The 25,971-nt window shown below is 38.2% G+C and overlaps 1 protein-coding gene across 5 annotated transcripts in view; it reads left to right on the plus strand.

The window, feature by feature from the left end:
- The first annotated feature begins 1,786 nt into the window (after positions 1–1,786).
- Positions 1,787–25,971, plus strand: part of tmem131l (transmembrane 131 like) — a 42,573-nt gene continuing 18,388 nt past the window's right edge. For 3 of the 5 annotated variants that reach the window (XM_051945334.1, XM_051945335.1, XM_051945336.1), the window contains exons 1-7: positions 1,787–2,033; positions 2,736–2,809; positions 7,822–7,865; positions 18,701–18,772; positions 21,737–21,860; positions 21,973–22,089; positions 24,237–24,341. In XM_051945334.1, the coding sequence (XP_051801294.1) occupies positions 1,910–2,033; positions 2,736–2,809; positions 7,822–7,865; positions 18,701–18,772; positions 21,737–21,860; positions 21,973–22,089; positions 24,237–24,341 (660 nt within the window). In that variant the 5' untranslated portion in view covers positions 1,787–1,909. The remainder of the gene's footprint in view (positions 2,034–2,735; positions 2,810–7,821; positions 7,866–18,700; positions 18,773–21,736; positions 21,861–21,972; positions 22,090–24,236; positions 24,342–25,971) is intronic. The other 2 variants (XM_022212496.2, XM_022212497.2) reach the window with 1 other exon arrangement.

Consider the following 25,971-nt stretch of genomic DNA (forward strand, 5'->3'; position numbering starts at 1 on the left):
ATAATTTAATATTTTTCATAGCTATTCTAAGAGGTCACAAGTTAAAAAGATCAGAAACCTTTAGTTTAATCTCAATCAGTGCCTTATATTTTATAAGCTTCTGTGTTTTTTCACTGTAAAAATCTTAAAGTAGCTATTGAATATACAGTTGGAACCAGATGTTTATGTACACTATAAAAAGATACATAACCTTTATTTTTTTCCTCATTGTCTGACATTTAATCAGACTATCTTTTTCCTGTTTTAGGTCAGTTTGGATTACCAAAATAATTTCTATTTGTTAAATGCCAGAATAATAAGAGAGAGAATTTTTTAGAGCATTTTTTATTACTTTATTCAAAGTCAGAAGTTTAGATACATTTCCTAACTATTTAGTAGTATTGCCTGCAACTACTACTCTATGACTTGGGCCAAATGTTTTGGGAATCCTTCCACAAATTTGAATTTGTGGAACAAATTTTCACAAATTTGATTCCATGTTGGAATCAAATTGAACTCACTGGAGGATGAGGTGAAGAGAGGTGCACTGAGCAAGGTGGAGGCTATTCTGAGAAAAATGGATCATCTTCTTTATATCTGCCTCAATGAGCAACAAACATGGTGGACGGCTCCTATCCCAGCGCTGCAGAACAGAAAGATTTAGAAAATCTTTTTTTTACCATCAGAAATAAGATTGTTTAATTACAAAGTAAACAGATGAGACCCCAGACAATTCAATTTCCCTTTGGGGATAAATAAAGTTATTGTATTGTATTGTACAAGCTTCTCACAATAGTTTGCTGGAATTTCGGCCCATTCCTACTGATAGAACTGGTGTAACTGAGTCAGGTTTGTTGTTATTTGATTGATGATTAACTTAATACATGATCTTACTAAATGTTATAATGCTGTTAATAGTATATGAGTTATTTCTCTCTGCATCAATAAGTAAGTAGACTCTTAATGGTGTAATTGGTTGAGGTGAAGATAACTTTAGCTGTTTTGTCTTGTGTTGAGCTTCTTTAACCAACTGACAAACATGTTTTCTACGTAAATCTTAGTCTGTAAAGTTAAAACAATAATAATAATAGCTAACAAATCAATGTAGTAAACATACAAAATGTCTTTTATATTTGTTGTACAGCATAGCTTTACTCATGCTGAGCCAAATACTCAACATCTCTGCATTACTTTATGCTTGTTAGTTGTTGCATTTTCATTTATTTTTTGTTGAATTTGTTGGGTTTACCTGGTGCAGCAGCCGTTCTGGAGGCATACAATAACAGCACAAGCTTGGCTATAAGTAGCAAGAACTCAAACATGTTTTTTTGTGCAATTTAACAAAGGTCATCAATGCATAAATCATAAAAAAGTAATTTATTATACATAAAATGAAGTGCTTGCAAGTGTTACCAATACTGGAAAAAAGTGGCTCTACATGCTATAGCTATATATACATATATTCACATAATTATATTATAAGGCTGTTATTTATATATTGTGTGTCATTATTCTCGATGGATTATTAAATGTTTAAGTAAGTTTAAATGTTTAATGTACTGTTGTTTCATAAACCATGACAAACATTTTTTCTATGTTAATCTGGAAGCCACTAAATGAATGTAGCATTTTTATTTGCTGTACAGTAAAACTATAGTCATGCTGAGCCACAGTGTTCAACTCTACTGCATCACTTTAATCTTTACATTTTGCCTTTTGTTGCTGAATTTGTGGGGTTTACCTTGTCCAGCAGCCCTGGTGGAAGTGGCTCCAGTGTGATCCGTCCCTGTCCGCTGAGAGGAGCAGGCTGGGCGGGACGGGACGGACGGAGGGAGGGAGCCGCTGCTGGAGCTGCTGCTACTGCTACTGCTGAGGCAAAGAAAGAGCGACGCCGCGACACACAAGGCAAGCTGCTAGCTGAGAGGGCAGCATGGCGGAGCTACAGGACTTCCACCAAGGCAGCCACTGTCACAGGAAAACGTGGATAAACATACTACTGGGAATACTACAGTTACTTTTACCCTGCGTACAGCACGGAGGGGCTCAGCTCCAAGGTTGGTGCTCACCTTTATTCTTCTCTTTGGGGGGCGAGCACGACGGGAAAAAAAAATGTACGTTAAGTTAGCTAGGCTGACTTGACAGCAAACACTGGGAAACGAGTCACCAGTGATTCTCCAACTGTCTAAATATGTGGGGAATAGTCTGAATAAATGCCGAGATGGTGGTGTTTAAGGCATATTTTAATGTTTTTCAACTTGGAAGACGGTCGTAGCTTAATGTTTTATCAGCCTGCTAGTGTTAGTTTATGCTAGCTGCCCGTGCTGTTTAATTTTTTTTAACTAACTTGCTCGGATGGGGGAAGTAGCGGATAAATAGCGGGTTTAAATTTGCCACTTAACGGCTGTCGGTGTGATAAATGTAAATACAGTTGAAAGCTTGATGTTTGATACAGAGCCGTGTTTACCGCAGCAGCAACAGCACTGGAGAGGTGTTTGCCAAGTTCGTTAGCCGCCGAGCTAACGTGCTAAACAAACGGCTAGCAAACAGCCTTTGTCAGTCCAGGCTGCCGAAGCGAAGTCATTTCCTCACTTGTCTGTGCGATTATTATGCACACCGTTGCGGTTTATTCATTTGTAATAACCAGGGATGTCTCTACAGGAATTGCTACATTATTATTATATCGTCTGCTAAGGTATCATGCAGTGTTTTTCCTATGCAATGTGCAGCAGTCTAACTGTTTGTCGTTCCCCACAAAGCCCTGAGTCAGATGTCCACCAGCGTGGTTGAGGTCTGGCAGCCAGAGGATGCAGACCCATTAGTCCCACTCCAGGTAATCACTCTTTCTTTTCTTTCTATCTTTCTTTCTTGGGTGTGCTTGCATTGAAAATATCTATTGAACAGCTCTCAAATGCAGCCGTATGAATGAACACGTGTGTGGCTCAGAGCATCAGCACTGGCTTCACTCAGTAGACAGTTGAGTTGTGCTCCGTTATATAATGTTATTCACGTTTTTATGTCTTCAAGAGGCATGCACCAATCTCTCAATTATCTTGCTAGAAAGCGCAGTTCAACTCTGGAATGAAAGCAGAAATCGGGAGGCCACCTGCCATGTGGCTCCTCCTTATTTTCTTTTGTACATAGTGACCATTGTGGAGTTCAATCAGCAGAACACACTGAGAGCATGTCAGGAACGAGTCTGTGCAGTTTGTTCATCTTTTCACTCAGCTTCTGTGGTCTGCACATTTTGTAGTTAGTTGTGCATTTTTTTTAATGATCAACAATACAATTTTCTGATAGTTTCTAGGTAGACGTTTGTGGTGATTACGTAATGGTGGAGCATGAGGCGTGCAAACAGCAGGAGTTGACTGTTGACTGATAACCTGTCATGAGGCCACCAGCTGACTTGTCATGTTACCTGAGGGGAGGTGTGGCATTTTTCTGCAAGACTTTGCACAAAAACAGATAACTGAAGTACTTTTCAATTGTCACCTTTTTCTACATTGAGATTGGAGCCTTTTTGTGCAGCTTGACAAACAGTGTAAATACTAGGAATAGGAATTTGCCGTTGTATTTAATAAGATCAGCCTAACAGAGTCAATATAAGCATGCAGAGGTTATTGATAACACAGATAGCATTGAAGTGAATACTCCATGTTAGCCAGATAAACTACTCAATCATTAATGTGATTAAATGAATGCTAGAGGGAGCACATCATTGTTTGGATGTGCTTTTTTTGTTTACTCATCCCTACCTTGGAGATCAATTGGCAGATGCCAGAATTGTTAACATTGTTAAGTGTCATGTTGAGCAGTGGATGGAGCGACTATCTCAGTTACATGGGTTATGTGAAACAGAGCATGACATCTTCTATGCTCTGCTGGTGGTCAGCTGGTTAAGTAGTGGGTCTGAACAGTTAATCGGTTTAAAATCAGAAGGGATCAACGAAATTATCAAATTGCAAAGGCTACCATTTAGGATACAGAAAGTGTAGCTATTAGATAGTCAGACTAATGCTGTCATTCAACATTTTGCACTTCAAGCAGATTAAAACTTTTTTTCACTGACACAAGTCCAGTCTTGTTATTTAACCGTACGTCTCAGTTTAAGCTGTTGTTGTGAGACAATTATGCTTTTTGATGGCGCTTTGTGTGATAAAGTTGATCACATTTCAAACATCTATACAAAAATAATATATCGCAAATTGCAACATCTGTCAGAAAAAGTGCAATTAGACATTTTTTAGTGTGTACTGCTTTGGGCTTTTTGTAGTAGTGATCCAGGAAATGCTGTGTCATGTGGCTTATTTAAAAACAAAAGTCAAACACGGGCAGCGGATATCAAAACTGAGCAGATAATGTGAGCATTAGTAGAATTATGAGTTTATAATAGCAGCCATTTTCCTCTCCTGGGATTTTTACAACCATTGAGTTATGTTTTAGATTGACCTCAATGCTATGCAGGCTCCTCCAGCCCTATAGGAACTCCAAAAGTAGTCGAGGTTTCATCTCTGTCCTCTTCCCTTTGAGTTTTGTGTGTCGTATACAAACAGTTGTCATAAATATTTAAACTGTCGCATTCATCTTCAAATCCCTGCAACCAGAATCCACTTCATTTACAAATTCTACCGTTCTGCTTTTGAATATTCCTCGTCATGGTTTAATAGCCCACCTGCTGCAGTGTGCAGTATTAGCAAGTGTTATTTCATTGTTTTGCTTACTCAGCAGGAAAATTGGTTTTGTCTCGTTCAGTTAAGCCGTTAATGTGCCAAGCTTCAAAGGTGCTGGAGGCATCGCAGATAGAGCACACAATGAAAAAAGGCTGCGGCAACCGAAAGTTTTCAAGCTGTGGCCTGTAACTGCTGCCATATTTAGCAGATTAGATTATGTAATACTAGTGTATTTATTAATGTTTTGCAATATATGAGACACAGTAAATTAGTTGAAAATATACCTAAGAAACATTTTACAAATACACAAACTAGATGAAAATTGAGGCAATTGCATACCTCAAAAACTGAGGTGCATTTTTCCATTGTTGCAAAAATCTTATAAATCCATATAATTATAAAGCTGCACTGCTATTAGATTTGCAGCAATTCCCTCAGAGACAAATATATACCTACCCGAGTATAAAATTCTTTCACATTTTGGGTCATCTTCTTAATTTCTTGTCAGCATTTGTTCACTATGCAGCAAGAATGATAGTTTTTAATGAAAGTGTGAGGATTTGGTGTAGTAGAGTAGTTTACAAATATGAGAGCGAGGATGTGAAGTTCAGCATGAGTTATAGTAAACCATCGACATTGCAGTGTGCACATGCGCAGTAGTGTCGTCGCACTTCCTGTAATACAAGGCAAGCACATGCTACAACACAAGAAACAGGACTCACACGGTTCTCATTTTCCAAAACTGATCTACAAGAGAAGTCTTTTTGATGTAACATAATTTACTCCAATTTAAAGTTTCTTGGCTTGACTGAGCAGTCTGTATGTACAGTAAACTGAGCAAGAGACGGGAGAGAAACACTGGAAATAGAGTTTTGGATGTTAAAATTCAACACAAAATCAGTTGTAGGGCTGGCAAAATAAACACAGTAAAAATCACCATCCTGATTAAGGCTTTCCTCAATTAAATTAACTTGGGTGAAATACCCTTGTGACATTCAAAATGTTCGCTGTGCTCAGAGAAAGCTCCACTTACAGAAAACTACAAATGTAGATAAAATCAATTGGTTTCAGTTTGGGTAAATTACAACAACTTATTTCACTCTTTGAAAATAATTTTTGGTCGTACATCTGTCTGAGGTATATGAAAAGACACTGTGAAATAAAAGAAGGAAATTACTGTACCATAATATGTTCATGCATTTTCATATCCAAAAATTAAAGTTCTACCAATATAGTTATAATTTGTAGTAGGTGCGGAGTTACGTTGTTCTGTGATAGGGGAAAAATACATAATTTGAAGTCGTCTTTTAGATTTAAAAAAAGAATACATTAAGATATTAGCTGACAGCAGTTGTAAACAACAGTGAACAAGTAAGATTTCAAGAAAAGGAGTTGCTTAGACACACAAGATGTAGTTTTTGATCAACCGATGGAAACTCATCCTTAGAGCAACAACAGTAGGTTGTAATTAAAAAAACAAAAAAGCATCAGATATGATCTGTCTCCGCACAGTCCATTCCTCTGATAGTTTGGTGGTGAGTGTAGAAGGCCAGCTCAGCTCTTCACTTTTCTTGAGCTCACGTCCATTACTACGAGTAAAGTGCAATGAAACATTTTTGTTCCTAAATGCAACATATGATTGAGATAGATTACTCATGATCTTAATAGTTGTGATTATCATTTTGACCATAGTCATGCAGCCCTAATCAGTTACATGGAAATATTCAGGCTACAGAAAGGATGATGTTGATTAAACACTGCTATACTTTCAGCAGTGTCTTGCGATGTTGGCACTAAATGAGGCAACTCGACTAATTTATTCTGCCATTTAATTCAGCACCACAAGGCTCTGTATGATGAGTGCAAAGCTAGATCTGAATGCTGTCTTAATCAAAAAACTATTTCAGATGTCTTTGCCATTTTCTCACCATGTGAGAAAGACTCCAAACAGTTCACACTCAAAGGCATCTTTCAGCTTTTTCAAATTAATTAAAGTTTGTTTGGACTAGAAATTATTCTAGAAGGCTTAATTATGCTCTAATAAAACTCCTGTGCCTTTTAACAATCATTTTCTTTGTAGCAAATAAACAAAATCTCTCAGTGTCAGTTATTTCCAGTATCATGCAGCCCTAGCATAACTGTTCAGAACCATGGCAACATTTCACAAAGACTGAACTTGCATACGTTCTAAACTGATGTTGTTGTACAGCTATAGACCCTAGACTGTTTTCAAGGAAACTGTGTTTTCTGTGTTTGAAGAGACCAGAGCTTATCTCTACAGACCATGCATGGCAGTCATAAAGTACTACACTGTAGTTAACTGTCTGCTGTTTGCTGTCACGCCAGCAGAACTCGTGTATGGTTATGTTTCCCTAAGTCTCATTGAGTTAAAATAACTCCTACTATTGACCTTGAAAGGATTTTGTTAGGATGTAGTGACTCTGGGCTTTTGTTTTGCAGAATACAACTAACTACCCACTGATATATGTAAAATTTCTCTTCAAGTAAAGTTCTACTTGGCAGTATGCGAACCTATTAGTGCTTTTTAGTAAATAGAAAACTTGAAAAACTAGGTCATTGTTCACTGATTTTAGGATTTTACTCATTTGCTTTTACACCTTTAAATTAGACTAATATATGCATGACTAAAAATGTGTGGTATCAATAAATCTTTAGTCACTGCTCAGCAGTTTTGCATCAGTGACATCGATCTTGCATGTACATGGTGAGAACATGTTAGTGGACAAGCTGGATGTGCATTTTTTTCCCTCTTGAGAGCTACAGTATACTGCGCCAGGACTGGCAGAATCGCTGCCTAATTTAGAGTCCGGATGCAAAGGATTTAATGCCAGCTTTATTCCCCTGAGGCTAGTCCAGATTTTCCAGAATTTTTCTTGGTTTTCCTGGTTCACACTGTACAGTGAAATCACATTTTATGCAAAAATGGAGCATTTCAGAAAGGTGTCCAGTTTGTGCTGTATCAATGTACAGTAAACCTCTTCTACATGAAAATCACTCAGTCATAGCCAGGTGGCAGATTAGCATACCGATAATATATATCACAGTTTCCTTTAAATATGATTACTTCAAGTCTGCACTGCAGTGTTGATGTTGAATAAAAGAGTTTAAGTTTACTGCTTTGACCATACTAACATGTATTTTCTTTTATCATCAGGTGGAGAAAGAGCGAAGAAAAGACGGTCTTCCGCTAGAAGACAGGTAAGATTTTTTTTCGTTTTTTCTCTGCAAACGGCTTAAGGCTGAAACCCTTTCTGTAGGTTCTTTTCACACGTTTGTATTGCATTACACATTCATAACAGTCAGCTGCCCCGGATGAAAAGGCACAAGAGACGTTCCAACCTTCCTACTTTGCTAGTTCAAACGCTGGTCACAGAAAGTCACACATAGGTTCAGCAAATTTAAGGAGTTGATGAAAGGTTTCCACCTGTGTGCCAGATTGTATCATGAAAAGGTGTTTCTCTTCCACTGCGTAGATTAGAGGTGTATTGTGCTGTATTGTGAATTTGGTTTGTGCGCTGCCCAGTGGAAAAACTGTTGTGTGATTTAGCGCACAAAAGAAGTGGTGTTTGGAAAAAGGTGCAACATATTCACTAACATTAGAGAAGGGCTCTGTTAAATAGTTTGCTTAATATGTGACATGTTTTAGTATTCAGACTGACAAATGACGCGGTGTGGTTTCACAGTAACGAGCTGGCGTACAGGGGCCTTTTAAAAGTCTCGCCCTGTATGCAGGCTGTGTTGTTTATGTTGGTGAGTGAGGGGGTGTGTGATGGAGAGAGAGTTTTGGGGGCGTGTGTTACAGAGGCACAGAACCAAATTCCTGACTAATTTTAGAACTCCTTGAAAGAAAAAGGAGGGGAAGGTCTGTCTTTCCCAGCTGTTTTTACTCCTGCAGAAAATAGTTTGGGGAATAAATCTTTTCAACGAAATATGAACATTATACATGATATACAGTGACAGGCTGGAGGTGTCGATGTCTGCTCAGAAACACAGCAGTCTTGTTGCTGTTTGATATTTTTACATCATGCACAGATTCTAGCTTCTCCTTCTGCTTCGTGGTTGTCTCTGGAAATTGAATGTAAAGACTACAGCCTGCCATATTCCGGAGCAGGCAAAGTATGAAGCACACGTTGTGATTGTTTGTACCCTAACATCTCTCTGCAAGATGTTTGGATTGTGTTGCTTTATCCAGCTTGACTGGATCATGCAGTTGTGGCAACGCTATGACACTAATATGATGTCTGAATTTGAAAAAAGAATGTCTCTAATGCAGTCTAGTAAAATAAAAATCCACTACAAATGTCTCTAGAAGCTGCTGCTAGCATTAAATAGCAATGAACTGAAGTATGCCAGAGTTTTTAATACTCCATTTGATATTGTAGTACATGCATCTTATGGTTGGTAGTTGCAGAATTGAAGAAACCAACAGTGTATTAAACAGAATATACAGAAATAAGAGAAGAGCACACAAAAATAAAAAAGCATAATTATGCACAGAATGTACATAATTACATATACTAAAGCTAAAAACTGTGTAGATTGTGTGCAAGTAGGCAGTAATGTAGTGAAAGTATGTTTAAGGGCCACCAGTTTTATAGAATGAATCATACAATGCGACTATTACTCACATGTCTGTTTTTAATGTTTTCTGTGACTTTGGAGAAAATTATCCAAAATCTGAATTAAACAATCCTAACAATGACATAGTGATGCCATCAGGGTTATCATATTTTGAGTTTGGGGATTACACATTCTTAAAACAAAGCCTACAAGAAGTGGTTGTCTATCAGGTGGCTTCGGTTTAATGAAAAAGTCCTGTTCTGTTGGATTTTTGAAAATATATCAAATGCCTTAGTGGAGTATTCCTCTTTAAAAGGACAAGCTTTCAAGTCTAATGTGAAGTTCATTTGGTGCACATGCGGCCGACAGTTGCTGAACAGTGTGGGAATATGGCTATTTTTAAATCTGGAGAGGTGAGAAGCAGAAGAGGCTTTGCAGTGCTGGTTGACCTCAAGACCTTCGGAGCTGTGGGCTGCGAGGCCTCTCGTGCCTGGGTTATCAGGCACTTGTCAGACCTGCCATCACTCTCCCTCAGCGTGAGGAGCGAAGTAGAAGACTGATACAGAGGTCAACGATATCTTTATGTATGCAGTCTAGTGTAAAAAGGTCTTATCTCATCTCCTTGTCTTTTCTAGCTCTTTATCCCTCAGGTATTTCTTATGATGTCCTTTACAACATCCTTCTTGCATGAACTGACTCCTCACTGCAGTGTGCTGTTAATACTCTGGCGTGTGGTTTTGATTTCACTGTTTTCCTGTCTACTATAAACATGTCTGTGAACAATAGTTGACCTAAACTCTTGTCTGGTCCTGACCTCTCCCCTGGACCACTGCTGAGGTCACTGCTGACACCGACTTTATTTGAGTTAGATCCAGGGGATCAGATAGCACCAAACATAACTTGTTATTTTTGTACTGTGGCGGCAGACAGAACCCTTGGACTATAGCTCAGTGGTACACTTGTTGAGAGGCTGGGTTTGTCTTCAACACCAGCTGCTGTTTAATTTACAGAAAATACTAATTCAGTAATATGAATGACAAGTTAAATACCTTTTAAAGAAGTACACGAGAACCTCACACTACCAACTGTTAAAGTCAGTGCAGTATGTTTTCCACTTTGCATTTTAACTTTTATGTTACGTTCGTTTCTCAGAAACAGCTATAATGTTCCTGCATCAGTTTGACCTGAGGCATGTTTAATTATCCAAAAACATAAGAAACCAAAACAATCCCAATAAACATAATTTATATCTCATTATTTACTCCATTGCTAACCATTTCTATCAGTATTTAGTGCGGTTGTGTTCTTTACCTCTCACAGATCATAGTTCCATGTTTAACCTTTCTGTAAACACTTTCTGTAAGACAGAAATACAGTAGTTTTGCATGACACTGATTTATCTAATCTAATGTATTCGACTCATCCCTTCTTTCATTTTATATGTTGATTACACTTATTCAATCAAGCAGAAGAAGTTTAATACTGAAAAAATTGTGCTTGTTGACACAAGTTAATTTTGCATCTGCATTTGTCAGCATATATACATTATGGTTTCCTACACATTGTCTTTAACAGAGTTTTTTTTCCCCAGGTTGTCATAGTAGTGTGCTTTTAATTAGATAAATGGTCATGTATGTTGAAATTGTTGACGTTCAGACAACAAGGCTCGCTCTATGTGCACTCTTTGTGTCACACAAGACTCCTCTGCAAGGGCAGGCAACCTCATTTCCCTCTCATATTTGACCCCTCATATGCTCACCCACACACAGTTTTCCACTCCGAGTAACACTGTTTGAAGTTATACCGTTTGACAGGCAGTGAATTAACAAACAATTAGAACTGTACAGATCCAGAGAGGGAGAGAAGCACTTGTTATATAACACAGAAGACAGTGTTCCTCTCATCACGTTATAACCCTGTGTTTCCTTGTGTTATATTATTACTCAACCTGCAGTATAGTCAAAAGAGAAGCCATTTTATTGCTCAAAACAATGAAGCATTAGGGCCACTCAGTCCTTCAGGGCAGGTGAATGAGTGGTCATAACTGAGAAGCAGAAAATTATCATCATTGCTAACAATATGCTGCAGCATCTGCTGCATAAATCTACAAATTAACATCAACTTTTGAACAGCTTTCTGATGCACAGTAAATAGAAAATAAAGAAATGTAATCTCTGAAAAAGAGAGAGAGAGCAAACAAACAGGACTCTGAGTGCTGACATGGCACTGTGCTTATGTTTTATGGTGGCCTTCTGTTAAACATCTTGTTAGTGTCACAACATAAGACAAATGAAGTATTTAGTTGTTTTGTTGTTTTTTGTTTTTGGCAAAGTTGTTGGGCATTCATTTGCATGTAATTTACACAGTTTCCTTTGTGACACATTCATTTGCATGGTGATGTTACTTTTTTCCATTTGAAATTTCTGCATAAATAAACTTTCACGAAATTCATAGTTTTAAAAGGAACAAAAGTATTTCACCGTTAAAAACTGGAAATGCATGCTTGTAACAAACCTCTGTTACCATAACATCAGTATTTGAAAAGGAAAATGGCACACAGAGCGTAGCAATGTAGTAGTGGACATTTCTGAACTGTGTTGCAAGCTCCCAATACTCGTTGCAAATAATTATTCCAGAGCACGTCCACACTTTTTTATTTCCCCTCTTTTTCATGCTTTTTAGAGCATAACAGCAAAAGTCAGCTGCTATTAATTCACCATAGAGGAAGGAAGATAAAAGGGTTTTCAGATTTGTTTGTAATCTTTTTCATTTCAGCTATTTTTCCGATTTACACCATTTGGAATTGATGCAGTTCAGCAGATTTTTGGCACGGGTGGCTAGTGACAGCAGTTCTGGACCTGGGTGTAAAGTCATTTTTCTTTTTCTTTTTTTTTCCAACAGCTCCATTTGTCAAGTTTGTAGTTTTCCCTCCCAGCCGTAAAAAGTCTTCTGTTAAACACTAAAACAAAAGATACAGAGCTGTACAGCGCCCTCAGATCTTTCTGTAAACCGTTCTGTGTGGTGATAACCACAGTTTACTCATTAACTTCATGCCCACAGTTTTTCATAAAATTGTGCAGGAGTGGCCTCAGCAGCACTCAGTTCGTCGTTAACATTACTTTAATTTCTGTAATTTTTTAACTTCAGGATGTGATAGTACTGGAAATGTGGTTGTCAGAACCAATCCTACTTCAGTTTCATGATTCCAAATATCAAATTCAACACAAACATTAATCAAAACAAATTATTATGTAATTATTATGGGATTCAGCAAAAACGGCTTTACACATAGTGCTCTGGTACGGGCATGCTCAGTTCCACAATTTGACACAAATGGTAACATGCTCAAAGTCATAAACAGATCCCACAAGTTATGAGCTATTGCTCTGTTAGCTTAAACAAGATAGAGTTAGCCTTTGTGAATGCTGTGTGCAGAGCATTGCTGAAACTTGCTCACTGAGAATGTGGTCTTTGGTGTTTAGTTTAGTTTGAGGAGTTTCTTCTTTTGCATTCATTTGCGTGCTGGCTTTTGGTGGTCTATATTTGTCCCTGAACATCTGATGCATAATGTCCCCGTTCATGACACCTGTTGCTACACCTGCAGTGGCTGCTACCATTCCACATGTTGGTGTTTTTGTCCAGTATCTCCAGTACCTACGGCATCTTCATTGCTTTCAGTACCATAGAAACACATCACATTATCAGTGTTTGGACTTTTACAGAAGTATTGGTTCTCGTGAGATTCTTAATTATACTCTAAGAAAGAAATTTTATTATTGTCAAGCTGCAGTGTATGCAGGAATCAGCCACAACATTAAAACCTCCTGATTAATATTATGTAGGTCCTCCTCGAGCTGCATATACAGCTCTGACCCCTGAGACTGGTGTGCTGTGGGATCAAGTACCAAGATGTTAACAGCAGACTCTCTGCATCATGCAGATGCTTGTCTAGATTGAGATCTGCAGAGTTTAAAGGACCAAGCTACACCTTCATCTTCCTCAAACCATTCCTGAACAATTTTTACAGTGTGGCTTATACTGCTGAAGAAGGCTACACGTCAGGAAAAATTATTGACATCAAGTGGTGTATGTGGCTACGTTGCCAAAGTATCATCTACATGGATGCTAGTGACCAAGGCTTTCCTTCTCCTGTTGGTGCATCTTGCTGCTCTCTCTTCTCCAAGCAAACAATGCACACATATCCACGTGATGTAACAAACTGACACTGACTCACACCAAGCCACCTTTTCCGTTGCACCCTGTTCCAGTTCTGACACTCTGAGATTGTGTCGTATCAACCATGTACTGTACTTAGTGAGCCTTGGTAAGCTTAAGATAGATAGATAGATAGATTAAACCTTTATTAATCCCACAGCAAGAAAATTTACAGTGTACAGCAGCAAATAGAACATTTTGAATAAAAAAGTGCAGCACACAATGCACACAGTGCATATATATAAATAAAAAGTATTTTCTTCAGAAGAAGAAAAAAAAGCAGTATTTACAGCAAAATTTACATTTTTTATTGCACAGTTTGTAGGTGGGTGAACTGAACTACTGGGAGTAGGTTTGATTGTAAAGTCTGACTGCAGCAGGAAGGAAGGACCTGTGATATCTCTCCTTTAGACACCGCGGGTGAAGCAGTCTTTTTTATGTTTTATGTGTTTTTTTTTTAATGAAACACAGGGGACAGCGTTTACAAGATTTATCTTCCTGCTGTTCCTTGTTTGTGTCATTTGTATGTGTATTTTAAATCGTTAATATTTCAATAAAGAGATAAAGAGTCTGTCACTGAAGGAGCTGCCCAATGATCTTAGTGTTTCCTGCAGGGGGTGGGAGGTGTCCTCCATCATAGACAACAGCTTTGTCATCATCCTCCTGTCCACCACCTCCACAGGATCAAGGGTGCAGCCCAGGACAGAACTGGCTTTCTTTACCAGTTTGTTTATGTTAATTATCATTAGAAGCCTGTTTTTTTTGGTGCATTTTTCTTCCTTTACAACATTGATTGTAGCACATTAGTAGAATATTGAGTGTTTCTGACATGAGCCTCAGTTTACAGTTCATAGCCCTGAAGGGTCTTTTTGGTTTAGTTCCAAATTTATTTAATGTACTTTTCAACAGCAGCAGCAAGCTGCTGGCAAAGAAAGCCTGCTTCCAATCACCTTTTAAGTAGGAGTTGTTCCAACAGAAGCTTGACAGTTGTTTTTTTTTTTCCTGCTCTAATGACAGATTCTTCATTTCTCTTTTAGAATATTGCAAATCTCACAGTTGCGTCCTTCCATTTGTGTGGATGAGACATGCCCCAGCAGTGAGAAACTGTGTCAGCAATTATTTTATGTTACCGTACGTCCCATATGGGCCGTCAGTCATGGTGGAAACGTCGCCTTAGTTGTAAAACTCTTTATAATAATAATCAAATTCCAAACTTGCAAATGTGAGACTGCTCTCCTCCTTTTATGTTTATTCACACAGTTGAACAGTGTTTAAAGTCATGTTTTTAAAAAATAATCTCTTGATCAAAGAAATGCAGTCAAATGTCAATACAGAGAATTTTGTGTTTTAAACCGTTAATATTTGACAATTGTCAGGATGTAAAGCAATGTTGCAGATGTGTCAGGACAGAGTTAATATCCAAAACGCTTAATCAAAGTACCGTAGGGAAGGGAGTTCCCTGGGGCAAGCTTTGTATTCGACATGAAATTCTTTTGCAACTCATGTTGTGTTTTCAAGTTATGCAAGATTACAAGACGAAGCCTGCATATCATGCGTTTGCTGTCATCAGATGCACAGGTGTGTGCACACATGCAAAAATGAGTCAGGTGAACCTGGGCTGCTTTCAAACTGAGTTTTTTCTGAAGTTTGTCTGTTGACTCATGTTAGTGTCGATTAGGGGTGTCAAACTCCCTTCAGTTCAGGGGCCACTTGTAGCCCAGTTTGATCTCAAGTGGGCCGGACCACTAAAGTAGGAGCATGTCCCTTTGTTTAGTGCCAAAAAGTACATTCTGAAAATGTTTACATTTAATGAGCTATCATTTTACAAAACATGAATTTTCTTAAGAAAAATAAGTGTAATTTCAACAATATTATACCTCAGTTTATCATTTACACATTACAACTTATAGATCACAGAATATCAGAATAATATCAGAATAATATAATATTGAATTTCCCTTCGGGGATGAATAAAGTGATTCTATTCTACCTATGTACCAAGGCACAACACATTCAGTCACAGGTTTCTGGAACTAAACAATGTAGTATTTTACTTTATTATCAAAACAGCTTGTCAAGATCAAGAAATTATTTTACATTTACCTTCATTTCCTTATCTGTGTAGTAATCCTCACCACATGGGCGGACACACCATAGAAAATAAATGGGAGCTCAGTGTTTCCCCTCCTATATGGCCAATGAGGCGGGCCGCCTCGCTGGTATAGGCCACCGCCTCATTACAATTTTGCCGACATTGCCGCCTCACTGCTCCGCGCCAAAAAAAAAAAGTGATGCTAAATATTAGAAAGCATTGACACATAAGTCCGGTATATTCGCCGCTGAAATCAACAAGCCAGAATGGCAGCCTTTTCTCACCGTGGCTGAAGACAGCAAGTCACATCCCCATTGCGGACAAGAAGCGGCAGCGCTCCATGGGTTTGTTTTTTGGGGCTAAAAGCAGATGTGTATCACAGACATATGTCAAATTAAGTATCAAAACTATCGCATGTCATCAAAATAAAGTGAGCAACGCAGTGTAGGCATCGATCTCGCTTCCTTTACTGAGTTTGCTTACTGTTTTGTTGTCCGCGGCGATACGAATTGACAGTGACTGCAAAAATGGCTCCCGTTAAAACATTTAGGCATGACAAAACCCGTTCTCACGAACGAGGCAAATGATTTCAACGGAATATAAAGTTCCTAGTTTCTTTTGATAAAATGATTTATAGAGTGCCCGAAATTATATCATTCAATGGCAAAACAAATTCTGTCTTCAAATTCTAGTTCTGTGTTCAAAAAGGTAACAGTTTTGAAAACAGAGCTAACTCCTTCAGAAAACCAGTTGTTAACCCAGAGTTGAAGTTTTCTTTCACATTTTTAAGTAAAATGAAGGTCATGACATAACCTTTTTATTATAAATAAAAATGAAGTGGGAATTTGGTACCTAACATGTAGTTGTTTTTAGAAAAAAAGTAAAAGTCACCACTTGATTCCAGATTCAAGTCCTTTGTCATCTTTTTCAAATTTGTAATAAGAACTGATGTGGCATTTTGGAATGGCTTGTGGAAATCTGACCAGAATATAATAGACTGAACTAGTTGACATGTTTTGATCGCAAGGACAAGTGGGTTTATATTTGTCATATTTTCTCCCTATCACTAATTTTTAGAAAAGAAACATGAAAATTTTATTTAATTTAGTTTTTGGAAATGGCTACAAATACAACAAAATGTGCTCCAAATTGTGCCAAATTTCAAAATTTTTCCGGGGGGGGCATGTCCCCAGACCCCCCTAGTTGCTTCACGCCTGCGGCGCTCGCCGATGCAAGGGCCTTCGGTCCTTGCCTACACCCCACCACCTCACAGCCATTTCAACCCAGGGGAAACAGTGGGAGCTATTAAGGAACTTGGTTAAGTTATTCTTCTTCGTTGTAAATGTATAAAATTTATACATAAAGAAATATAGAAAAATTGTGACAGTAGGGTGAACAAATTAATATAGCCGTTACTTTTATAGAAAAATTGTAGTTATTGTTGTCTATGTAATTATTACGCTTTGCAAAATGGGCTGGACCCTCTGGTGGGCCGGTTTTGGCCCGCGGGTCGTAGGCTTGACACTCTTGGTGTAGATGGAAACAACTTGCTCATATGCTGTCAAAATGTCAACCACCTTCAGTTTTGTCTCGAAACTTGCACTGTGGCCACAACATCAGTCACTTCCTCTTCTGTATCCATCCCTGCCCTCTACAGCAGACCCCATAAAGCTGTAAAAGGAGGGCATTCAGAACGAGGAACTGTTATTAATGTGAATAATAGCCAGTTTTATCTAGCTATATTGGCCAAGAGAAGATGCTAGCTAAAGAGAATTATAGCCACTCCCTGCTTTTTCATAGAGAAATGTATTTCACTGAGCCTGCTTGTGTTTGTGTAAAGGAAGTGACAGTGAGAGAGGAGTAGTTACTGTATGAAGTGCAGGCTGCAGATGAACTTTAGAGTATTCGCCCCTCCTCGTACTTTACATCCTATTTTTCATTGGTACATTCATTATTCATTCATTATGAGCCAGCAGCAACATTTTGCTGTATTTTAGCCCAGTGTGATTTGTTAAGAATATGTCTTTGTTATACAATGAACTTGAACTGAACTGGAGTATGCAGCAAGCTCTGGAGGAGCAATGAAAAGTGTCCAGAGACATCCCACGGTCTTAAAAATAACAGAAGCTCTCGCCTAGCACATCGCTCTTGATGAGCAGCAGTTGTCGATAATGTGATATTTTGTCCCTAGTGTCCAAGAGCTCAAGTATTAGATTCCCAGCTGTCACTGCATCAGAGAGTCTGATGCATAACTTCATGAAAAAGCACGTCAGTGGCTTGTCATAGGACATTTTGGCCTTCAGCTTCACCACTGATATTTGGACTAGCAGTTAGCTTTGAGGTTTGCATGCTAGCCAAGTCATATCGGATGCATTTGATGATAGAACACCTCATTATTAGAACTATAATGTTATTATTAAGAATCCGAACTGAAGTGCTTGTACTTGGTCTGACAGGAAGTGATGTCGGTGCATCCTTTGTGATTTTATTTGCTGTCATGTTTTGACCCACTCGTACTGATCCTGCAGTATTTGTGTCATTTGGCCGTGAATTTAATCTGACTTTAGCCGTGGGAATGTTTAGATTTCTGGCAGAAAATTTTGAAAGAAGTGTCCAGTTTATCACACACCCATTTGTCTCACTTGTCTGTACTGATTCCTGATATTTTATTATTATGACACACCACTTTCCATGCCGTCACATTCCTTCAGGTTTTGTTTCCTTTTCTAAGCTTTAAAAAAACTGGTTTGATGTTAGACTGAATGGCTTCTACAGAATAATAAGACTATTGATTTTTATGTTGAAAGTCCTGAATGATTACATAAAAGTCGTGCTACTTTTCCTGTTGTGTAATATTGTTTTCTTCAGTTTTGTAATGTATTACTAATTTTATGTCACTGTGTCAAATGTAGTTAATCTAAACCTTTTACCAATCTTGAGGGGGATGTGTAATGATTTCCATGCACAAGACTTCATTCAAACTGATCCATTACATCCAGTCTTTGCATGATGATTTTCCCCTTTCAGTGCTGCTATGGGTCAGTAATAATTTTCTTTTTAGTTAACTGCACTGTTGGAACGAAAATAAAAGTGTTTTTGTACTAAGTTGCACAGTAAAATGTACAAAAATGGATGTTTGATTTTGTCTTGTTTCTCTGTCCAACAGCTCTTCTCCATATACACAGGAGAATGGGAGGCCTTTGCATTTTCAGCCCCCAGCGCTGGAGTTTGGGACACAGTAAGTGCTGCTCTCACTTTATGCTTTAATATGATGTGTCTTAACAAGCACTGATTGTACTCATTTTGCAGTAAAAAATTACAAACTCCCTCAGCTAAACATCCAACCACATTCTGCAGGGACGAAATGTACTTTATTTTGCTGTCTCATAGTCTTCAGTGATGCTTGTTTATTCATTTAAGCCAGAAGTAGAGTGAAAATACAACAGTGGCATCACACTGAGTGATCTGTTGCTGTGGTGAATGCTACAGAAATGGATTGTGTCATAAAGCAGGGGGCCCTTCGTCGTTAAAAAACAGGCAGGATGTCCAAGTATGGCATTTTTCAGCATTCAGACTCCCGTGCAAAGGGTTAAGAACTTTACTGTTTGCCTAAAACAGACAGACTCTCAAACATAACACTATGGCCCCACAGCAGTCTGCGTTGCTCCTGTTAAAAATAAACTGTCTCAAGCAGAATTTATTTTGTCATATTTTACATCATATATTTGGAATGCGGAAAGCAAGCAAATAGCCAAAAAAAAAAATCCCAGCGGAAATATAAAATAACTCCTTGAGGGAATTTGCACTTGCGATTAAAGTGAGACTGTGTTCCACACATCATCTTGTGGTTTTCTTTTCTTTATGCGTGAACTGTGGGAACAGTTGTAATTATGCTGTTGAGCTCTGCAAGTAGTACCGACTCCCAAAGATGAGAAATTAGTGTTGCAGTGTATTGGAAAAGCACTTTGGCACAACAAAACAACAATACAGAACAAAAATAAACATGTAGGAAAGGGATAGTAAAGTCAAATGGATGAGGGGAGCTGCAAATGAGCCAAAGCACAACACATTATCTGTGCTGCAGCTGAAATGTGCTTGGCTTGCTAGTGCAGTTGATGATTTTACAGGCGAAATGTGTTTGTCAGGCAGAAACTCAGAGGCACAGTTAATCCCAAAGACTACACATTTTACCAGATTGATAGCTGGAAAGACAAAGTAGTGACAATCTAATGAAACCATGCTGTCTCCTGATTTGAATTCTGCTGCACGTGCTCTTCAGTCACCTAAAGTGAAAGTAAAGTCACATTCACTGACAAAGAGGAAGTGAAAGAAGTGTCAGTAGAGGCTTGAAGAAAGGTCTCAAATGACTGTGGGTGTAATGTGTTGTAGATATGCTGCGGAGAGGCTCAAGAATGGTGAAGATCTTTCAGGTCTATTAATACTCCATAATGCCTATTTTGCGTATAATTTTGAATAGTTTAATAGATATCTAGGCAGAACCTTTTAAGGCGCCTGTTTTCATCTGTACTTTGTCCTTATTAGGAAATGCAATAAAGATGTGCATGTCTTGTTCCATTTACAGTTGAAATAAATGTTAAATTGGAATTGCCGTAATCTAATTGTTTGTAATCCATGCATCTGACTCTGAAATAAGTACAAAGCAGTAAAGATGCTGCCTTTGTGTTCTTAGTTTTATTCTGAAAAGAAGCAGTCATGTAGACCACCCACTGATGCCACTGTAATTGTTGGGAGTCTCTCCTCAGCTAAATTCCATGTGCTACTTGGCATCCATTGTTTCTATGTTTGAAGTACAGCAGCCTTGCTGTTTTCCTGATTCTAATTACATATGGCTCTGTGCATTGACCAAACAGAGAACATTGTGTAGATATGATGTGTAATATCAGCAGTAAAGAGTCCAGCGAAATCCCACCATATTTATATACTAATTAAAATGTTTGTTGTTGCAGCAGTTCAGACAGTGCAGATGTTAGAAAAATTTTCAAGCTCTAGGTCAACTTTTTGTCACTTAAGTGGTAGAAGGTGCAGATTGGAATAACCTGTTCTTCTGTTGGTGTTTCTAGGAGTTTGTTGTTGCATTCCAAGAACAGTTCATGCAGCACTACTTTCTGTTGTGACAGCAGATAAAAGTGTTAACAATTCTCTGCCTGTATGGACAATGTTTTCCCAAAACGTAGATATCAACATAAACCTTCCATGTACCTCAAATATGGTTGTCAAAGCACAAGAGGTTCAAAAATTTTAGATTAAATCCATTTAGAATACAGAGTCATCTAAAGCAACGCAACGACATCCCCTGTGACATGGAAACACAGCATGCAAATGAACCAGAACCTTTCCAGCACAAACTAAGACTCTGTGGTAGTATTTATGGTAGTTTATTGGAATGCACAGTATTGTACACAAGTTATTTTTATCACCCTACTGTGTATATCCAAATAAATTTAAACTGTAGTGGCATTAAGTCATACACACACTTAAAATGCATAATGCAGGATTACCTGTAAGAACCCGTTAACTTGTGATCTAGCCCACAGCTCAGATAAATGGTTAATGCACCGTTCTTCATGATGGTCAAACCCAGAGAGCTAATCTTTGTTCTGATGTAACTCTAACCCTTTCATAGCCTTTCTCATGTCCTTATTTGTGTATGTGGTTTTACTTCTCAAATGAGTGGCTTTTTCAGATTAAAAATAAATGCCAATACTTGCTGCTCATCTCTTTGATGCAAATGACTGATTTCCCTCTCACAGCTTTTCCATTTATTGACATAATGCAAACACGAGCTATTAAAAGACTAGAACACTGACAGAATTACAAGACTCATCTCATAGTGTGTAATAAGTTGTAGCAACATACAACAGGAATATTATTACGTCAGGTCTGAAGGGTTAAAGAGGCAGCAAAGTGATCTTATTAAGTGAAGAGGCTTCATGAATAAGCTTACTGATAGATGGATTTATGTGTGTTCAGCTTAGGCTTCTGACAGAATGGTGTGCCACATATGTGTAGCTGAAGGACTGTCAGAAAGTAGAAAAGCTAAGGATTGTTTCTGTTTTTATGACCTCTGGCTCTGATAAATAATGCAATTTTTGACAAGTATATACATGCTTTTATATACACTGTACACACTTTCTATACTGTATATTATACATGTATATTGTTCTTCTTTGTGTCTTTACAGGCCACTGGGGCTGCCAAGAGCTGAAACCATATATATATACAACCCCAGCCAGGAAGTTCCTGTGACACTGCTGTCAATGTTTACATCCAGCAGACATTTTTACGTACCTTCCTTTCATAGAAGAGTAAGTGTGGACAACATACTCACCAGTAATGATGTTTAAAATTGACTGTGATCATGTAAATTGTTTGTCTTGTTGCAATAACCTGTTGTCCCATGTGTTCTCTCTGTCCTAGGTGATCCCACCCAGGGGGAAGGCATCTTTTAAACTAATTTTCCTCCCGTCTGAGGAGGGCAATGTAGAAAACACATTATTTATAAACACATCGGCCCATGGGCTGCTGTCATACCAGGTCAGTTTACATAAATGCACTTCCTGATGTGTAGTTGCAGACCACCTTATCTTGGAATATACTTGAAATTCTACATCAGCTTTAATCTCCAGATAGCAGAGTGAATAATCCTCACCAATTACCATTGTACACCAATCAGCCACAATGTTAAAACTTCTGGCATAACGTTTGCGTAGGTGTTCTTCATGCAACCAAAACAGTTCTGACATATTAGGACAAAGATACAGGATCTCTGGTGGTGTCCTGTGGTGTCCAGCAGGCGTCAGGAAGCTAGCAGATCCTTTGGGTCCCTTGGTTGCAGGGTTTGACTTCGGCCTCGATGGGTTTGGACTGGTGTCAAAGCATCTCGTTGTGGAGCCACTGGATTGAGATTAAGGGAGTTTGGAGGCTGTTTTAGGGCTCTTGTTTGTGTTCCTCAAGCTGTTCTTCATCATTTTTTGAGGCGTAGTAGGGCACATTGTCTTACTGGGGGACTGTTGTTACCAGAAAGAGTGTTCTTGATCTGGATCATTGTTTAAGTAAAATCTATGCTGTATGCTTTAGTTGTCCATGGTTTTGATGTTGTGGCTGATCAGCGTATGCATACTCTGTGAGTTTACAAACAGACTTAGTCACATTATTTGTTTTTTCTTTGCATTTGGTGATTTAAAATAGCAGCTGACCAGACTGCTGCTGTCAGACTGTTGCTCAGAACTTTACAGCATTCATAATGTTTGTTTTCACTCTCATCCCACATTCTCACATAAACCAAGAAAAAAAATTGTTTATGCTATTAGAACAATGATCGTGCTAATCACATTGGGAACTAAAAATAACTTGCATTGCATAACTGGGGCCAAATCAATAAACAAAAATTAATAAAATACATTGGTTGGTAACCATAAGACTATCAGACACTTTAGTCTCAGTTTGTCAAGTCCTTAACTTTTGCCTGAAGCTAGAAAACACCGTAGTTTCACACAATCAGTGCATTTTGTTTTTGAAGTATTACGTTTTTCTCAGGCGGACATTTGTGCCCGCTGAAGTACTAAGAGTACAATCTGAGAATGTACATTACCATGCTTTCAACTGCGTAACCACCAGACTGTTGCTCTTCAGTCTGTTTTGTCATTGCAACCAAACTGGTTCTGCTGCTACCTCAGAGTTTGCCTGCTCACAGCTTGCTTAAGTTTTACAGACTTTGTTAGTTTTGTTAGTGATATTTGTTGTATTTGTCTCTCAAGATTCGGTTTAAGTTAAGTTTGTGACACTTATGTAAGTGCATTAGGTTATAATGTTTGCTCTTGTAAGCTAGATTTTAGACAGAACTGGGTTTTACTCAACCACATTAAAACCTAAGCAAGTCGGAATTAGTTACAGAAATTCACCCCAAACACCCTGAAAGTGTACATTATGCTGTGAAATTTTCCCATCTCTTGTTAAACCTGCACCAGTGTAGCTTGTTAGTGTGAACAAACGCACACAGACACTTCAGCTCCCATGCACAGCAGCCACGCCCTTCACATGTTTTTGAGACGTAAATGGTTTTGTTATTTTTAGGTTTCCTGTGATTCCCAACAATGCGGGTCTTTTGTTCATATTGCCCTGAAATACTGTTATGTTGATTTTGTTTATGTTAGCATTGTATCTCTGTGGTCTATTTTCTGTAAAATGAAAAAGATAAGAATGTATATATGAAAGGATATTTTGTGCTTAGTACACAACTAGTAATGCTAAGAAGCTGGACCAATGTTAACTCAGTGGCAAACAATTTAGTTGTAATTTATTTATTTATTTATTTATTTATTTATGTATTCATCAAGTGTATATATTGAAAACAGCAAAGCTTGGAAGTAGTAGTTCAACATTTTGGTTTGTTACTATCACTTTTCACCTGCTATTCTTAGTCACTAGTTAGCTTTTCTTAAAATTATTTGTTAATATTGACTCTTATCCAGCTCTTCAACGTTATGAAAATGTCTGAGTTTGTTTGAACTAAACTGAATCATCTCAAAAAGGCTTCACCCCTCATGATGCTAAACTATTAAATCAGCTTTTTAAATGTTTATGTTCATGACAAGAAAGTTGCAAGTTGTGATAATAGGTGCCTTAATATAATACAAGCCGTAATTGAGAATCTCTGTAAATGTTAACTGTTTCTTTTGCAGGTATTTGGTGTGGGAGGTCACCAGGGTTCATTAAAATCTATCCAAAGAAAGGATAGTTTGCTAATATTCCCTCACATCCAGAGCATTAAACTGACCCAAACTCAGGTATGTATTTAAATGTCTGTGTGCTTGTTTTGTGCAGCAGTGAATGACAGCCCATCATTGGAAACAGCTGATTTCTGCTTCCCTTCCAGCCCTGATAAACAGACGTAGACACAGGAGCTTTGTGGTACACACTGACAAGCACTCGCTGTCATTCAGTTATTGAGTCAGTCAGCATGAAGGATGTTTCCTAACAATCTTTTTTTTCTTGTTTTATTGCTTGAGAATGTAATGTTTGCTCTCAGTATAATCACAGTGACTCCATTTAAAATACTAGCCACATACAAGCATTCAGTTGTATGAAGTTCACATTTTTCCGTGTGCAAAAGTTCAAAACAACGACAAAGTAGTGCATAGTTTTAGAGACAAGCCACGGCAGTGAAAGCGCGCGTGCGTGTGTGTGTGTGTGCGTGTGCGTGGAGCATCTGCAAGGACTCCTCGCCTCCATAACAGGAAGTGGGGTGGCAGTTGCAAAATGTCAGCTTGTCCGTGTGCAGAGAGACTTGAGCTCTCATAATCACTGAGACTTCTGCTTATGCTGAACACATGAATGCACGCTTTTATCACAACTAAGTTCCCAATGTTTCAGCATATGAAAATTTCAGCTTTGTCCATTCATGTGTTCAACTTTTGTATTCTTTTCTTGTCAAAGCCAAGCTTCAAATGTCCATTTTATGACTTTACATGTTTGTACGATTTAAACCGTTTCTGCATGGGATGTTTAATTCCATTTTTACATGCCTTTTGTGTTTTCCATAGTCACATTTTTTGGGGTTTAAGAAAAAGTTAAACTAAGTCTTTCCGTATTTTCTTCATGTCAGTGATGAATTTCTTGAGCATTTAAAGTGTCCAGACTTCCGTTATCAAACTGTTAACAAGCTGCTTTAGGTTTAGCATTGTTATGTCTAGTTTAATAAATACATGCACAGCTTGATTTAATGTCCATTTTAGGGGTGTTAAGGATTAATCCTCAACTTTCGTATTTGTATTTGATAATTAGTCAATTAAAGGTGTGCTAATCAATAAGGCCAGAAAATGAGGGACATGTATGTTGCTGTCAGACTTTGTTTCACTACCAAGTGGATCTCTTACTGTTAAATTCTTTATCAACATGAGGAGGCAATAGGTCAGACTACAGTGCAGTGTTGGCAAACAGGAAGCATTGTGAAGGTTTAGATGGTAAAGGGCCACCATGACAAAGACTTCTGTGATGCTTCATGGCCACCAGTCACTACAAGGACAGAAATTCCACACCCTAATGAAACATATAATTGAGCTGCATTGAATAAACAGCAATATCAGCATGTAGAGCGATAACCACACTCAAGTCATGTTTTTGATCCCTAGTGCCTTCTCTCATTCATGTGTTGTAAAGTCTAACACAATCTACACTGAAATTACTGATTACATGACTGCATTCCAAGGGACATGTAAAAAAATGTCGTTTTTAGACACACACCTACACAATTTGTTACAATCAAGTGTTTTACAATGCAACTTGCAGCTCCCTTTTCTGGTAGCATGGGTGAGTTTGCACCCCTCCACAGAGCCCTCGGAAGCTTGTATTTCATTACACCAGTCACAGTTGTTTGACAGTTGTGATGCTCATGTTGAGAGGTTAGACGTCCTCTCC

The sequence above is a fragment of the Acanthochromis polyacanthus genome, chromosome 3, assembly GCF_021347895.1.
Source record: "Acanthochromis polyacanthus isolate Apoly-LR-REF ecotype Palm Island chromosome 3, KAUST_Apoly_ChrSc, whole genome shotgun sequence".
Classification (NCBI taxonomy): Eukaryota; Metazoa; Chordata; class Actinopteri; family Pomacentridae; genus Acanthochromis; species Acanthochromis polyacanthus.